Genomic DNA, 17,036 nt, shown 5'->3' with positions numbered 1-17,036 from the left:
CAACAGGAGTTAGTTGTGAATATTCCCTACAACCCAGTAATAAACAGTAGATGTATGTAATTCATAGTGATGAACTGACTAGTGTGTTTGTGTACCACTGTCTTCTATTGGTTAGAATCAGAACCATAGGCCGTAAACTGCTGAGAGCCGATGGAGATTCTTCTTTAACTGAACTGGGTCTGTGTTTTTGGAGATGAAGGATTTGGGTTTTATTCATTAAGTTGCTGTGAAATTCCAGTTTACTGTGGGGTGCAGCAAAGTGAGAAACGTGAATTTCTAATGGCAACGGATTTGTAATAGCTGGTTTGTTTTTATATACTTGGTTTCCACTGTTTTTTACACACACACACACACACACACACACACACACGTTGTATGTACTGATAGTTGATCATTGTGTCCTGCAGAAACTACGCATTGTTTCCAGCCTTGGAAATGCCACCTACTCATCATAATGAAACCCTGTCAATCCTGAATGTTTTGTAGATAAATAGGATTGACTTGAAATGAAAGAAATCAAGGAAGAAAGAGTAATTTGGGGAAAGCTGTGTGAATAGTAAATATGTCAAAAGATAACTGGGTGGGCTGCCCACTCTCTTCCCCACATATGAGTGGTGTTAAGATAGTAGCATCTTGGTGATGAATGTGTAATCAGTCACTTCTCTGGAAAGAGGAAATGGGCATTTCTGTGTTGCCTAGTATACATCTACAGAATGCTTCCTTTGTGATTAAAAACTTCTTGTTTCTTTTTTCCCCTTGGAAACGAGCTAGAAATAAATATGAATGTCTGAAGGCAAAGATGTCATTCACAGGGCTACAGAAATGAAAGGTAAAGTCCTAATTAGTTACATTTCTTTATTTATAACATAACATACCATATTTGTACTAGCAAACTTAGTGCCAACTCTTCTGAGAATAGATACAATTCTGGAAAGGAATGCAAAAGGGCAATGCCAGGTCCTCTCTGATCCAAACCCCATCAACATTAAAAGAAAATCTATCAGTTTTTAGATCTGCCCCTTACTGTTCTCTGTGTTAAGTTTGGGTTTTGTCTATAATCAAAGTTGTGCTGGTTTAACTAACGGTGCAATTTTAAAAAAACTGGTGCAAAACCTTAGGTTGACATTCTTAATCCAGTTTAAACCAGTCTTTTCTCAATTTAGCTTAATTCATTAAGGAACTGACTGATGATAAAATGAGATAAATCTCTTTGGGGGGAGGGATAGCTCAGTGGTTTGAGCATTGGCCAGCTAAACCCAGGGTTGTGACTTCAATGCTTGAGGGGGCCATTTAGGGATCTGGGGCAAAAAGTGGGGATTGGTCCTGCTTTGAACAGGGGGTTGGATTAGATGACCTCATGAGGTCCCTTCCAACCCTGATATTCTATGATTCTTAAATCTAAGAGAATCCACACTGTGGGTTTTTTTTTAAAATAAATCCATTTTTAAACTGAGTTAAAGATAGACTGGTGCAACTTTGAATGTGGACAAGGCCTTAGTTAAATTTTGAGGAAGGAGTGTCCTCTCTGGAAATATGAATTCGCAGGATCAAATATTTCTGGCACCAGGATTTCCACTTTTGTTATAATTTTAAATGAAAATGCTTATTTTATAAATGGAGGGCTGAAATTTTGTCTTGTGTTGCATACAGTGCTTTCTCTTTACAAGCTCTTTATATACCTTGTATAAGACCTACTGATTCCTGGTTAGCTCCACTAAAATCCACTACGAGCACCCTGCACCCCACTTTTATAACCTGATACCGGCAAGAGAAACACAGAGTGCTCATCTCCACAGAATGAGCTGGAGGGTGATGGGGGAGATGTCATTAAGAACTATGAAGGGGCATTAGATACTGTGAAAACTTAAGTTTTCTGGAAATGTGTAACTGGCCAGTTAGAAGGTGGTGGATGCTATAGCTCTCAGTCTCTCTTCATTTCAAGCTCTATGTGTAACTCCCATTGATGGTAGTGGGATTTCTGTGGCAAGAATTGGTCTTAAAATTGAGATTGATCGCAGAAAATCTAACCAAGACTGGTCAGATGTTGAGTGTTTCCCTGCATATGTCAATATGCAGATAAATATACAGAGGAGTGCAAGCAGGGTTGGTACCCACCAGTACCGGTGAGAGATTTTAAGCACGTATGGGGTACCGGAAAGACTTGGGGCTGCACTCTGCTCCCCAAGGACGTTTATTCTTTAAATGTCTTTAACAGCACAATACATATGCTAACAAACAAAGGCTTTGTTTAAGTTTGTTATCCTATGTTTTGTGCTGTTACATTGGTCAGGAGTCCTCAAGAAGGGAAGGGTATGGGGGACAGAAGGTGTTTAAACTGTATTTTTGTTTCTGTTTCTCCCCATTGGTCTGAATTATCCATGACATCACATCAAATCCAAATCATTAGAGGAATGCCTCTGTTTGCACTGTCCAGAAGATGTTTGATGTCAGCCCAGTTCTGCAGCCTGACGGAAATCAGGTGGTGTCACCAGTGTACCTAGAATTCTTCTTTGAAGCCAAACATGCATTTTGTTAACTGGAACTGGAGCAGAAAAACAAAGAAAACAAATGCCTCATTTTCCAGCTTTGTGGGTAAGAGAACTATAAGTGAAAACTATAATGATGGACACTGATGGCCTTAAACCAGCTGCCTCAGGAATCTGCCAAGAACTTTGCTGAAAATATGTTCCTCATCTTAGCAACAGAGCTAAAACTTATCACATCTCTGCCCACCTTTATTCGAATGAAGCTCCTTCTGATCTGACAACTCAGACATTGTCAGTTTCATCCAGAACAATTTACAAACTTGGAATCAAATCCTGCAAACCCTTAATCATTTGATCAGTGCTGTTGAAGACAATGGGACTATTTGCAAGACTATGGACAACTTTTGTGGACCGGTAAGAGTTTCAGGAGTCTGTTCTGTTCCTATAAAGGAAGTTGAATCCCCCATTGAAATTCAATGTTTGGGTACAATACCATAAAACAGTTTAGGATACAGTCCTACTTAAAATTTGTCTTTTAATAAATCATACAGATGCTGAAATGGCTCCTCACCCAACTCCCATATTCCATATAAACAGACTGAATACTACATATGTGGGGGGAAAGTGAGTAGTTAAGCATGTTGAAGTTTGTATATACAAAGGATGGTGTCGGAGGGGACTGGGAGAGGGAGGGGATCTGGGCTGGGGGTGGGGAAGAGTGACATGGAGGGTCATGTGGGGAGGTCACATGTACCCCTTGTGTCCCTCCTGTGAGTGCAAGACCAGCAAGAAATAAGTTCTACTTGCACCACTGAGTATATAGAAGTCCATCTCTTCCATGGGTTATTTAATCTTTGAAGATACCATTCCAGGTTCATTCTATATTGCATCATATTGTTTTATACCCATTAAAGCCTTTTAAAGTGTGAGCTCTTGAGGACAGGCATTCTGTTATTTGTTTGCCCCACCTCATGTCCTACAGTGTACACCTACACTGCTATAGTCATCTGAAGATGCATTTACCGTACGGTCTCAGCTCCAGGTTTAGAACTACTGGTTCTCAAACCAGGCCAAACTGTAGTTCCCAATAGGAAAATTTGCATTTACAAGATGCCTCTTGTATTTTGCTGTTCCATCTGGGTCTAAATGGGGCAATCTTTACAAAATAAAATTCCCATTGGTGCTACCACCAGTTCAGCTGAGCTAATGTTAGCACAGGTGGGAGGCCTAATCCAAATCATTAGAGGAATGCCTCTGTTTGCACTGTCCAGAAGATGTTTGATGTCAGCCCAGTTCTGCAGCCTGACGGGAATCAGGTGGTGTCACCAGTGTACCTAGAATTATGTAGACAAGGCTCCTTCCATTGTGTTTTACTGTGATATTAGATAAGCCTATTGAAAAGCAGGTTTAACTGACCCAATAGAAAAAAATGGATCCAGCTGCCAGTCATGTCTGCACTAGAGTTCCCACCAGCATCAACACCAGTTCTGCTGAACCTGGTGGTCACCCACATGGAAATATTTGGGTAAAACTTCCTAGTACAGCCAGAGCTCCAAACTGCTTATTCAGAGAGAGCCCTTAAAGATGGCCTCATTCCTTAAATTCCAAATTCCAGATGCTCAGATGGTCAATGGATAATTCTGCTATGCTGAGAAGATTGGTTTGTTTGAGCTCGTTTCCATGAGACAATGTTAGGAAACCCTTGTGGCAATGAATTTGGAGGTGGAGCAGAAGTTTCCACTGCTTTGGAGACAGGTAGAGGCAGCCAACTAGGCTGCATCTCCTCTTCACAGCGGTGGCCGTTCAATAAAGGGTAAGCAGGGCCATATTCAGTGTAGCATTTCCCCAAACCTCTTTTAAACACCAACTCCTATAACTGTAAACATATTTCATGTTGCATAATGTGCATTGGTAGCTCTAACAAAACAAAACAAACCCAAAAAACAAAACCCACAAACACCACTGGAACTAGCAAACACGTATCAAAGCCCAGCTAATCCTAGAATCAGTGCAAACTGTCTCACGATCACAAAAGGTGCTAACTGCTCCAGGGAAAGGGCTATTGATGTAAAATAATTATCTCCTGCACCACTCTCCGAACAATGCCTTTGCTAATTAAATTAATCTCCATGAATCCCTTATACAAGGAGAAAAGGGGAGAGCAGGTTGGATTAAAAATTATGTATTGTTTTGGGTCTTTTGAGACACAATCACACAAAAGATGGGAGGTCTGTATAACCTGAAGAGAACCTGGGAATTTTAAGGAAACATTAAAAGTCTAAAAATGAGTTCTAAGAAAATTCTGCCCCCAGTGAATTGTACAAAATGAAAGGCCTAGCCTTTTTGAACAAAGCAACAGGAAATCCTAGGAATGGGCAAACCTGTCAGAAGGTAAGTTCTAAAAAGCAAAAGTTGAGATGCTTCTTTAAAAGGTACATTTAGAGTATACAGTCCTCTTAGGTCTGTAAAATTTTTCTGGGCAATCCTAAAAAAAACACTGTCCCACTTTGGGTGGAATATGAGTCAATACACCCAGAATCCAGACAGAAAGATGCTCTATCAATTCCTTTTCATACAAGAAAGTTACGTACCGTAGTTGGAAAGAGAAATCAAAGCTGGCCTTCTAGCACAATGTTACGGTCAATTGTTTATAAAGCCAACAGTTAGGGGATTGAGACTTTTTGGTACAGCATCTAGTGCAATAGGGTTGTGGATTTCCTTGTGCTACTACAATACAACTAATAAATAAAAATAGCTAGAATGATAAACATGATTAGGCACTCAGATTCCATGGTTATGGGTGCAATATATTAGGCCACTCCTCAGGAGTTGCGGGGGAGGGAGAGAGTGACCCACTGTCATCTACATGATGACTGCAGTAGAGGAAGAGTGCTAGGAGCCTTGGTCCCCGGCCCAGCATTGTCTAAGTCCACAGGGATGAAGCACAGGAGGGCTCTGCTTATTCCATTCCTCTGTTCCAGGTACTCTACTTCTCTTTAGCAATTGTGGGGCTGGTGAAAGAAGCTTCTAAAGCTTGTTGGGATGGAGGAGGATGAAGTACATTCAATATCCCCAGTCTCCTGCATTTATGGGACCTCAGCACAACTTCCCCTTCAGCCAAGATATTAGGGGTGAGACAACTGTATCACCCAGGGGAATGGAGAAATGGTGTCACCTAAAGCTCCATGGATTCTTCATCTGTTTCCAGACTATTTAAATCTTCTCCTCTTCCCACATAATGTTTCCCTTTCCTAATCCTTGATTTGGCTCCTAGCTAATTGTTTCCCTGACATTCCTAGCTCTTTGCTGTGCAAAACAGAAGAAAACAGAAGAAAAGGGGGAGGGTGGCACACAAAGCTATCTCTCCAAAACCTGGATCTTTGTATTTGTGTTTCAGGTGATATCATCCTTCACCCTCCAAGAGGCAGAAAACGGCATTCAGTAAGGCCAACGTTCTCTGACATTTGAACGGACGGTGATTGGATTTCAGCTGCTGCACCCAAGTGTTCACGTCTTCTCTTTTTAGCAAGCTTGAAAATAATTATTAGTATTATTTTTATCACCATGGCTGCCCATTGCTGTTAAGATCTCCAAACCATTATGGCCCAAAGCATAACGGCCACATTCCACTCATTTAAAAGAAAGAAAAAAAAAAAAAGATAAGCCCAAACACCAGCACCACCACCCTAGTCTTTAGCCTTTGGATCCCTACCTATTCCCCGGCCAACCTTACTAACCACGGATCCCTAAGCCAGTCTCACCATGGTATGACAACAATATGCAACCAAGATGAGCACTAAATACTGGCTCATAGTGAACTAAACAGAAAATAAATCCTTATTGATATTATGATACAGTGGGGCCCTCTAGAACTTGGTAGTTCCACCATGCTGCACACAAAAGCCACTTGGAACTTTCCAGTGACAATAGGGATAAACCATATTTCTCCTCCTCATTTAGAGTATGACACAAACCATTAGTTAGACAGTTCTGATTCCATCCAGTAGAGGGCAGTGATACACATCTACACTAGCCAATATGTTAAAATACAGTCCCAGCACCTAATTTCTTAGTGGTACAGGCAGCCTTTGTGTACTTTCCCATTAGGTTCTTCATGGCATCACATTAGTCCAGTGTTTCCTGGCTGACCATGTTGATTGTCAAGACTCTTTGACAATGCCTGTGCCAAATGACTCCTGATAATGTGTAAGTGTCTCTTCTCTTCTCTTCTCTTCTCTTCTCTTCTCTTCTCAGTATTAACAATGAAGTTCACCCCTATGCACCTCTTAAACACTCAAACTAGGGCTGAGATCATAGACCATGGGCCTTTGTGCTGGCCCCCTAACAGGTTGAATCATACCCTTTATGCCTGCCTTTTAGTGGCATTTTACATGAGAAGTGCTGTTTACAGGATAATCATTCCATGTCTATATTCTGCTGCTAAAGGTCTATGTCAGGAATGCTTACCCCATGTCCAGGTGGAGGAAAAATGTAGCACATAGATTCCTCCCAAGGAGTATATGGAATGGGAAAGTGGTGGTGGGGAGGGAGGATTGTTTTTTCTTTGTTTGTTGTTCTGGGGTGTGTGAGAATTATTGGTTGGACACTTTGGAGGAACCACATAATTATTAGTGATGTGTTGAATTGGGAATATCTGCTAATCATTATGGCTAGACACCCGAACACCTTACGGGCTCCAAAACCATAGGGAGAGAGCAGTTTCTTTGTCCTTCCGGGAAGCTCATTAATTGGAGGTAAGGAGGAAGGTTGGTTGACAATGGACTCACCTTTCAGTCAGCCAATGAGCAAGCAGAACAGGCCAGTGGCAGCGGTGTTAGTAGACAGAGTGAATGGGGGTAAATAGAAAGCAAGCTATGTGGCATCAGATGAGATGACTCACGAGGGCCCTAAATTTAGGCCTTGAGTGTGGTGTTTGAGTAAGACTGGGGCTAAGTGAAAGAATGACTGGAAAGTCCGGGAGATAAGATGGGCAACCCTGACGAGGGAGGGAAGGATTGTGTAACTTTCATTTTGCTTAATATTATGTTTCAAATCCATAGAAAACAACAAGTTGCTCCCCTTGCTCTCGAGACACAAAGGACCAGTTTTGCAATCTCCGCTTATTGTTCCTGTGATAAGCCAGCATTTTCCATTTCTGACACTGGACAAAATGTCCTGCAGAAAATTCAGTCAGTGCCATGACAATTCCCAGCTGGAACTATAGAGCCAGAACCTGTCTGTCTAGTTGATTTTGCTTCCCACACTATATTGCCAAAGCTGCCGTCAGTGGAGGTGCTGAAGCTGGCATTCCCTCAGTATAAAGGAAAAAAATCTGCTGGAAGGTTATTCTCCATGAGAGACTCTCAGCTCTCTAATTGTTCCAAAATATCCCTACTGTGTTAACAAGGCCCATCTATTCACCAAAGTTTTGGGGGAGATGGGCTTCCTATGCAGTGGAGTGATTTATTGAATAAGTAAGAAGCCATAACGTGACCTTGGATTTCCAGGTTGCAAAAAATGACTCTCGGCCAAATTCTAGCCCCACTCTGGCTGGTTTGTGCCACTCCAGTGGTGCAAAGCAGCTGAATATTCAGTGGATCTAATCCTTTGTGGAATTTCATTTCCAAGCAGTCTCTGAATGGCATAGAAGTGCCATACACCTCCCAGCCTACGGGGCATGGCCTGGGAGAAAGAGTGTGCAGTCTTTCTTTGCCCTGGTAATCCCTGGCTGCTGAAATTTTCCTTTGGATCTATGCATAGTTGGACCTAAATCCGAGTCTGCTCTGATGCCAGGACCAGCTTATTCCCAGCTAGTTCCAGAATCAGAAGGAAATATAGTTGTCACGATTTGCTGAACCAGAATAGATAAATCTCTGTCAATGCTAATACTTAAAACCCTCCCATAAATCACCGATGTTTTTGTTTTTGAAAAATTGAATGGCACTTTAATAAACCCCCACCACGTGATGTTTTTGCTTTGCTACTCCAGGGAAAAAATGCTTCTGAGTCTACATGCCATTTCCACCAGCTAACCCAATACATTCTAGCAAGGCATTTTGACAGAGAAGAAGAAAATATCTTGCACTGATAGATGCACTTCTTGGAAATGGCAATTTTGGAAAAATCTCTTATTAAAAAATGCTGACATGCAACGCCATCCTTAAGTGACAGACCTGGCAAAGTTGTACATTCTTTGGTGTTATACAAAAAAACTGATTGAAGTAGAGAGACATCTTCCACCCCACAGGGTCGTTCTGTCAGCATTTTCCATTTTCTGAACACAGTTCCCTCCTTTCCCAATATTTGGATAGCAATGAAAATAAAGTATATTGTTTTAATGTGCTACTAATACTTCTTATAGAACCCGCAGTTTATTAGGCAAACAACCCAGAGTTACTTGGGAAACTGCATCTTGGGGCTCTGTGCTGGAGTGAAAGCATCCAATATTTAAAACGTATGACTGCTGGTGGATTATCATTCAGTAGCAGTAGTAGTGTGTGTGTGTATAGATAGAACCCTATTATTATTCCAGTAGTCACATCCTCAAATATAACATGATAGTTCCTGTACAGAAAAAATGATGAATGTATTATGATGGCACTTAAAAACTTGTCATTCTCCTGAGATAATTTAAACAAGATTTTAATTTAGCAACTTCAATATTTGCCATAACTGAGGAAATGTGTGTAAGCATAGGAAAGTAGAAGAAAATATAACAGATAATGAGGTAACTATGTATCTGGGGTAAAATTGGCACATTTTTTTCAGTATTATCACTGCACATTTGATCAGAGGCATATTTTGTTCATGTGAGCTCCATTCAGATGAAGGCCATCTCAGTTAGTTTATCTGGTTTCATGGATTTTTATAATGAGGGCTGGTGTACAGCAATAATCACTAAAAATGTATTGAATTGTCAAATAAACAGCATGAGTCTAAATAAGAGACGACAATATAAATAGGACATCAGAAACCAGCACCTGGGGCCTACTCCTGCTCCTAATGAAGTCAATAGCTGGGGGTTCAATGATTTCAAAGGGACAGGATCAGGCCCCTGGTGTGCATACCATACCATGTCATTGCTATAATCCTTGTTATGCCCAGGGACAGAAATACTGACAAACAAACCGGACAGGCATGTTCTAAAAGAACCAAAACCAAATCACAAAAAATAGGTATGAGTGTCAGCAATGCTATTGTATTCATTCTTCTTACAATTACTACTTCCTGTTTTATACCTGTGCTAGGTATTTCATGAAGGACACCGTTCTTGCCCTGAAGACCTTGCAATCTCTATTAATTATTATTATTATTAAAATGTATATGGTGTTAAATATGCATATCTCTTTGCAGTGGATTGGATGTAGCAAAATGACCTACAGTTAATGCTATTTAATACACCTATGGTTTAATGGATAAAAGAGAAAAACAAAAGGAGACTAGTTCTTTTCTTTCTTTCTTTCAACTCATCAGGTTCCTTGGAGCCCTTTCACCACTAGGGAAACTCTAGTCTACCCTGACTCCTCAGTGAGATAGGCAGCTTCTTGCACTTCCCGATGCCCCCTCAAAAAGACTATGAGTGTGATCTATAGCAAAGGTTCCCAAACGTTTCTTATTGCGGACCCCCTTCCAGATCTACCAATTGCCCGCGTACCCCTATCCTTCTCATTGCTGACACTTTGTGTGTTCTTCTTAACACTACCTGTCTTTAGCCTTGTGTCCATACTTCACTGTTACATACAGATATAGTTATAGTGGAAGGTATACAACTGAAAAAAAAAAAACCCACCACTCAGTTAGACTGGGTAATTGCTGGGCCACTGAATCTGCTCTGTAGGGTGACTGGAGGTGAGGGCTCTGTACCTCAGGGTCTCTGTGTTCTCACTGATAACATCTTGAAGTCAATTAACCACCTTATTTTATATAACAAATTCCAGGGAGTTTTATAGCTTCTTTGAGTAGCCAAAATGAAAATGCAATAAATAAAATAACTAATAAATAAAATCCACCATTGCACAATTTCTCCTGCGTCCCCGGAGAGTTGCCTGGTGTACCCCCAGTGGTACCAACACCACAGTTTGGGAACCCCTGCTCTATAGCATTCAGGGAGCTAGGGTGTTGGAGAGGGGATATCAGCCTTTCCCCATCCAAAACTAGACTCTTTTTCACCCTCTTCCCTAGAAACAGCCAAACCCTCACCATTAAATGACTGAAAACAGGCAGTACTGTGCCTTCTTCACCCAGACCAGTAAAGGATGATGGTGTTGAACCACGTGGGCTTCAACGTGCTGAGGTTTAGGATGTTTTTAATCTAGCCAGATGCTTGACAGAACCCCTTCCTCCGCACCCGTGTTTTCTTTTCAAACAACCCACTTCTGATTTCTACATGGTTGGCCACCTTGCAAAGGGGGAAGGGAGGGGAAGGTGGCGGCAGCCGAAGCAGCCGCATCTGGCCAGGTGTCAGGTGCTCAGCGCTGGGGCTCCCCCTGCTGGCTCTATGCCGTCGGCGCCCTTTGCCCTCAGGTTTCTTGCTTGTGGGTCTGCCCGGGCTATTTATTTTCCTTCTCTCGCTCTCTCTCCACTCCCCACCGCCCACCCTGCCAGTGTGTAGCCCGGCCCCTGGATTGCCAGACGGCGTCTGCCTCTCTGAAGTTTGCAGTGGTTTCCTTTCCAGCCTGGCCTTATCTCGGTCTGCACGTTGCCTCTCGGTGACTAATAACACAATAACATTGTCTCCGGATAAAGCGAAGTAGGAGCTGTTGACCCGCTCTATGGGGGTTCGGTATAAAAGGGAGCTGGCGAGAGGTGTCCAAGCCAGAAGCGCTCAGCCAGTCGCGCTGGAGAAGGAGCCTCCAGGTTTCCCAGTGCTGCTTGGGGGACAGTGACTGGGTTTGCAGCTCGCCCTGTCCCAAGGGAGCAGCTTTCCTTTCCAAGGGCGCCTCTGGTGAAAAGCGCTCTGCAGTTGAGAACTAACCGCAGCAGGGAGCGGGGCTTGTGGCTTGCGCTTTTGGGCTGCAAAAGAGCGACCGGCGGGCGTTGGCGGGATGGACTGTACACAGATGATTCTCTCCCTGCTGTTCGTGCTCTGCCCAGGAGCCCAGGAAACAGGTAGGTGTGATCTGGGGGGCAAGCACGGCGTGCAGGGAGCTAACCACAGGCGCGGCGGCTCCGCTGACCTCCAGGTGGGACCGGAGGTGCTACAACTAGGGGTGCTGGGGGGCTGCTGCACCCCCAGGCATGGAGCGACTTTCATCATGGGCAGGGTTTGCGGTAGAGTTCACTGGCTCTCAGCACCCCCGCTGTGCAAATTGTTCCCTTGGGTGGGATTTCAGGAGAATGGTCCAGAGCTGCCTAGTCCTTTATACAGACAGCGCGCGCTGTTCAAAGGTCCGTGGGACTAAATCCGGAGCGTGGTCATGTCCAGCAATGGGCTTTCCCTGGGCTTTTTTTTTCTCTCTTTCTTGTTTTCAGCAAACCTCTGAAAAGGGTTTGCTTCCCCCGCCCCCATAACTTGCCCGGAGATGATTTAACTAGCCCGGGCAGAGCAGCAGTCCCGTCACACGCTGCTGATAATAAACAGCAGGCTGTTAAATGGATGTGAATCAGTCACCTCTCCCTACTGAATGGAACTCAAGGGAAGGCTTAAAAATCACCCCCCGCCCCAAATCCTTTATGTCCCGCACACTGCTGCAGGTTTGGGGGCGCTGAAGTCTTGCTTGGTCTATATTCACTACACCCAGGCGAGGAAAAGCAGATCTTATGGGCGTGCTGATTTCTTTCCATCATCTCTCCTCCCCAAACAACGTGCCTTCCCCGGAGCTGGGTGACCCCAACCAGAGGGAGGCGGGAAGGCTTCAAAATCTGGTAGTTCTGATGCAGAATTACAAGCGCAGCCACCCCCTTGGTGGGGAGAGATGCTACAGGGAGTCGTCACAGCCCCTGAGCATGGGGAAGATGGGGAGGGTTAATGGAAGGGACACCAGGGACAGGTAGAAGAGCCGAGGTCCCAACAGCAGGAGCGCCCAGAGCAATTTCCACGGCCCTGACTCCCTCGCCCGCAATCCCAGCTCTTCCCCAAGAGAGCATTGAAAGGGAGGGGAATCGGAAAACTACAGTCTGACGGCGGGAGAATCCTTAAACAACTGCTGGGGGTGTGTCTCCTTACAACAAAGCAGGGAAATACACCAGCCTTTGAACGCCTCCAGCAAACCGCTGAGTTAAATGTCCCCAGAAGAACTGGGCAGAGTCCTGCAGGGAGAGAGCATGAGAACTGTAATCCAGCGCCCTGGTACAGCTGCTGAGTGTGACTGTGTTTCACACATTAATTTAATCTCAGCCATGCAAATGAGCTATTCCGCTTTGCAAGACCCTGGAGCCAAAGATCAGGACAAGGGCGGGGGGTGACTAGATAGATGGCAATGGGACCAATCAATCTCCCTTCCTACCACCGCTTTCCTGTCGGCGCGCGTGCCTGGGTCCGAGCAGCCTGGGTCCAATTGTTACATGCAGCAGCTCCCGGGGTCACTCGCCTGCTAACCCCTTTGCTCTCCCTTTCTCCTCTGCCGCGCTAGGTGCTGAGCTGAGGGCTCCTGCGACCGCTTCTGTCGCCGAGGTTCGTCCTTCTAGCGCCACCTGGCCGCTGCGCAGGGCCAAGCGCTGCTCCTGCTCCACCTTGATGGATAAGGAGTGTGTCTACTTCTGCCACCTCGACATCATCTGGGTCAACACCCCGGAGTAAGTAGCGGGCCCTTGGAACGCTCTAACCTCCCGTTCACCCGGGCATTAGGGGCGATCGTTGTAAACCGGTTGCTATGGTTCCCTTTCATTAGGGCCCCAGTGTGCTTGGAAGGGGCACCACTGACAATGGCTCCCTGGGACACCAGCAAATGTAACCTCCTCTGTGCAGCTAATGCACCGGCAGGATCAGTGAGAGCGCCTGGGCTCATAGACTGCATCTGAAGAGTTCATGCCATTAGACTGCTCTTCAGTACCCAGCCCACGTGAAACCCTGCAATGAATCCTGTGCATTTTTAGCAGGCATTTTACTTTGGTTGAAAAATAGGTTTAAAAAGGCCATGCACTGCTCTAGAGGAATATTTTTAAGATGGCTAGAGAGGAAGGAGTGGTTGAGGATGGGAACAGTATTTATTAGCACAGATTTCTCTCTACTAATATAGAGCCACATCTCCTGCTTGTTGTACTCACACCCATTGACTTTAATGGAGAGACCACTCACATGAGGAAAGCAAGTAGCATTTGGCCTTATAGATGAAGCAAATAACTTTTAACACTAGGCACAGCAATTCTAACCTTTCCAGAATTCTTAAAGTGTTAAGATACAACCAAGACTAGTTCGTAGTTAGGACTGTATGGGTGATGCTATAAAATACTTTTCACTGAGAAACACAGAAGGGTGAAATGCTGGTGTCTTGTTTCTGCCAGCCTTATTCCCCCAGAGTGGTAATTTTCTTTGGGAGTCTCTTCAGAGCAAAATCCAGCCCTAAATAACTGTAAATATACTCGGTGAAACCGCACTAGTTCTTAAGAATGGCTGGGAGACCCCATTGTGAGTTACTATGTTTTATAGACTAGTGGGCTTATGTATAATGCAGAATACATTACAGTTTTACACTTTCCTCATCAAGAGTGAAGCAGATCCTCAGTTAGTGTAGTGAATATTGACTTCAATGGAGCTATGCCAATTTACACCAGCTGAGGATCTCTCTCATTTTTTAAAATTGATTCTTTCTGTGCTTGCAATTTACCAAAGTTCAGACAGGTCAGGTTCTGTTGCATTCTATTGCATATTGATTCATATTTCTTAACTCATGGTTAAAAATGCCTTAGTCATGGAAGCAGGCACCGTAATCACAGTGCTGCAGTGCAAATTTTTCTGATAATCCCAAAGTTATGACCAAAAGAGCCTTCCCAGTCCCACAACCTTTACTCACAAAAACAGTCCCATTGATAAGATGACACCGAACACGCACCGCAGTTCTAAGGCAATGAATTCAATTAATATCTTTCATGTTGATTTTCTGATCATAGGCGGACTGTGCCATATGGGCTTGGTGGCCCTTCTCGATCGAGGCGGTCTCTGGAAGATAGAGCCCCTTGGAAGCAACCAGAATCTAGCAAGAGATGCCGATGTGCCCACCAAAAAGACAAGAGGTGTCTGAACTTCTGCCAGACAGGAAAAGAACTCTGGTGGGTTACTATTATTATTGTTGTAATCAGTTTTGAACTGCACTCATTGTAAAGGGCCAGGTTGTGGTACATCTGCTCATGTTGGTATTTACTCAGGTGAATAGTCCCAGGGAAGTCAGGGGCACTACTTGCCTGACAACTCACCAGCATCTGGCCCAGAAGCCTCTGTTACATTTCTTAGCTTAAGAAGATGGATCATGTAAAAGTGTAACCAGGTAGATTGAAGCCTTGTTTTTTAATAGCAATATTGTTTTCTTTTATTTAAACAGGGCTCAGTCCACAATGGAGAAGGGCTGGGATCATCTTAACAAAGGTGAAGATTGCATGGGACTCGGACTGAAGTGTGTGCACAGGCAACTACTTAACAGCAGGAAAATGAGAAGGTGAGCTACCGTACCCGCTCCTGAACAGGCTGATGATATGAAGTTTCAATAAAGTATCCACAAAGCAACTGATCCTATTCCCAGTTGAATCAGTGTGAGTTTAGCCTCTGACTTCAACAGGGAGCAGAATGGAGCCCTAAAACATTGACGCTTTCTTATGATTGTTGCTCATCCTATAAATCAGGGGTGGCCAAACTTACTGACCCTCCAAGCCAATAAGACAGTCTTCGGAAGTTCAAGAGCAGGGACGCACCTACCCGGGCTTCTGCCCCATGGGAGGCACTTGCTGGGGCTTGGAGCATTAGCCCCACTCCTGTTGAACCCCCGACCCCAGTAAACGCACCCTGCAGGGCTGAAGCTCTGAGACCTCCCTCCCCACTGGGCATAAGCCCCTCCACCACCACTCTGCTAAAAGGTAGAGGGCTTCCCCACAAAAAATCTGGTAGGTGGAGAAGGGAGGTGGGGGTGAGTGCAAAATGCTGCCGGTGTAAACTACCGCACAAAGGGGTAAGGCTGGGAAGAGACAGGACCTCGGAATTAGGACTTCTGGGTTCTATTCTCCACTTTGACACTTACTTCCATGGGACTCAAGAGAAGAAATATAAGTGTGTAAAGGTTGCACTATCAGACCCTATGTGCCTACAGGAAATTCACTTAGCTTCTCTGTTTCTCACTTTACTCATCTGTAAAAAAGGGGATAATACTGACCTATCTCCTCGGAGTGTTGTGAGACTAAATTAAATTAATGTTGAGAGGGCACTTGGAGATCCTCATGTAATAGGTTGAGTGGCATTAGCTGGCAATATTGCAATGCAGTGTAATTCCAGTTGAATGACATAAGTGTTGCAATGTGATGAAGCCCTATAGGAGTGAACCCACTTTTTCAAAGAACAACTTTGCAGTAGTACCTTCTGTGAGGCAATTTGCACCTTGCCATTTTTGAAGCAATTTATGACTTATTCCATTTCTCTCTAAATAGAATTTGACTATGGGTAAAATTTTCAAAAGCGCCAAAGTCCCATTTTCAAAAGTGGCATACGCATATAGGAACAGGAGTTCTATTGGCTTTAACTGAGTTTTAAGCTCCTAAGGGACTAAGTTATTTTTGAAAATGAGATTTAGGTTTCTAAGGCCCAGATCATCACCATTTAAATCAATGGAAGTTAGGAAGTTGTGGATCTGGGCCCAAGTCATCTAGCTGCTTTTGAAAATTTTACCCTTTAGCTGAGTTCACTAAAACTGGGTTCCACTTAATGTAAAAAAACCCAATAATAGTAAAAAGTAACCAACAACTACAGAATATCATTTAATTTGAATACACACAATTTCTGGGGATTAGGGTTTTCAGACTTGCCACAATATCTAATTGGCTGGATCTTCAGTTGGTTTAAATCAGTACAGCTCCAATGGATCTACGGTAATTTACTCCACAGGAGGATCTGACCCCATAAGTCTAGATTTAGATTTATTTAATCAAAGTGCTGATTATATATACACACACACACACTATATATTCACACAAGATTGATCTCAATTTTTATAATAGTATTTGGTGTTTTTCTTGTTTTTACAGACTAGAAGCCATTGGTAACAGTATCAAAGCTTCCTTCAGTATCGCAAAGTTAAAGGCTGCACTCCATGAAGTGAAGAGGCTGAAGCATAACAGAACACATAAAAGGCAAAGCACCTGGGAAAGTCTGAAAACAACTTCTTAGTGGGGAGATCACCAACCCTAACCCTCCTCCATCAACAGGAATGGATAGAGCATTGCCGGAGCTGTTTTGATTTTCACATTCCACGTGGCAAAGGCATGTTATCCTAAATATTAAGCCACGCACCCACAAAAAAAGATAGGTAGAAGAGAGCCTAAGGAAATCTTGTATTTGGACAAGGTAAAAGCAATAAAGACCTAGCAGGTGATCCTTCTGGAATCCAATTGGATGTGTTACATTAACAAACA

At 43.7% G+C, this 17,036-nt stretch overlaps 1 protein-coding gene across 1 annotated transcript; it reads left to right on the top strand.

Annotated features, from left to right (window-relative positions):
* Positions 1-11,530: 11,530 nt before the first annotated feature.
* On the top strand, positions 11,531-16,791 carry EDN1 (endothelin 1). Its single transcript, XM_077809113.1, has 5 exons — positions 11,531-11,591; positions 13,049-13,220; positions 14,535-14,693; positions 14,963-15,076; positions 16,650-16,791. Exons 1-5 carry the CDS (start codon positions 11,531-11,533, stop codon positions 16,789-16,791), a joined length of 648 nt encoding a protein of 215 aa, XP_077665239.1.
* Positions 16,792-17,036: the final 245 nt, after the last annotated feature.

This window comes from Eretmochelys imbricata, chromosome 2, assembly GCF_965152235.1.
Source record: "Eretmochelys imbricata isolate rEreImb1 chromosome 2, rEreImb1.hap1, whole genome shotgun sequence".
Lineage (NCBI taxonomy): Eukaryota > Metazoa > Chordata > Testudines > Cheloniidae > Eretmochelys > Eretmochelys imbricata.
Note: the sequence above shows the minus strand (reverse complement) of the source record. Positions and strands in the feature narration are given on the sequence as shown.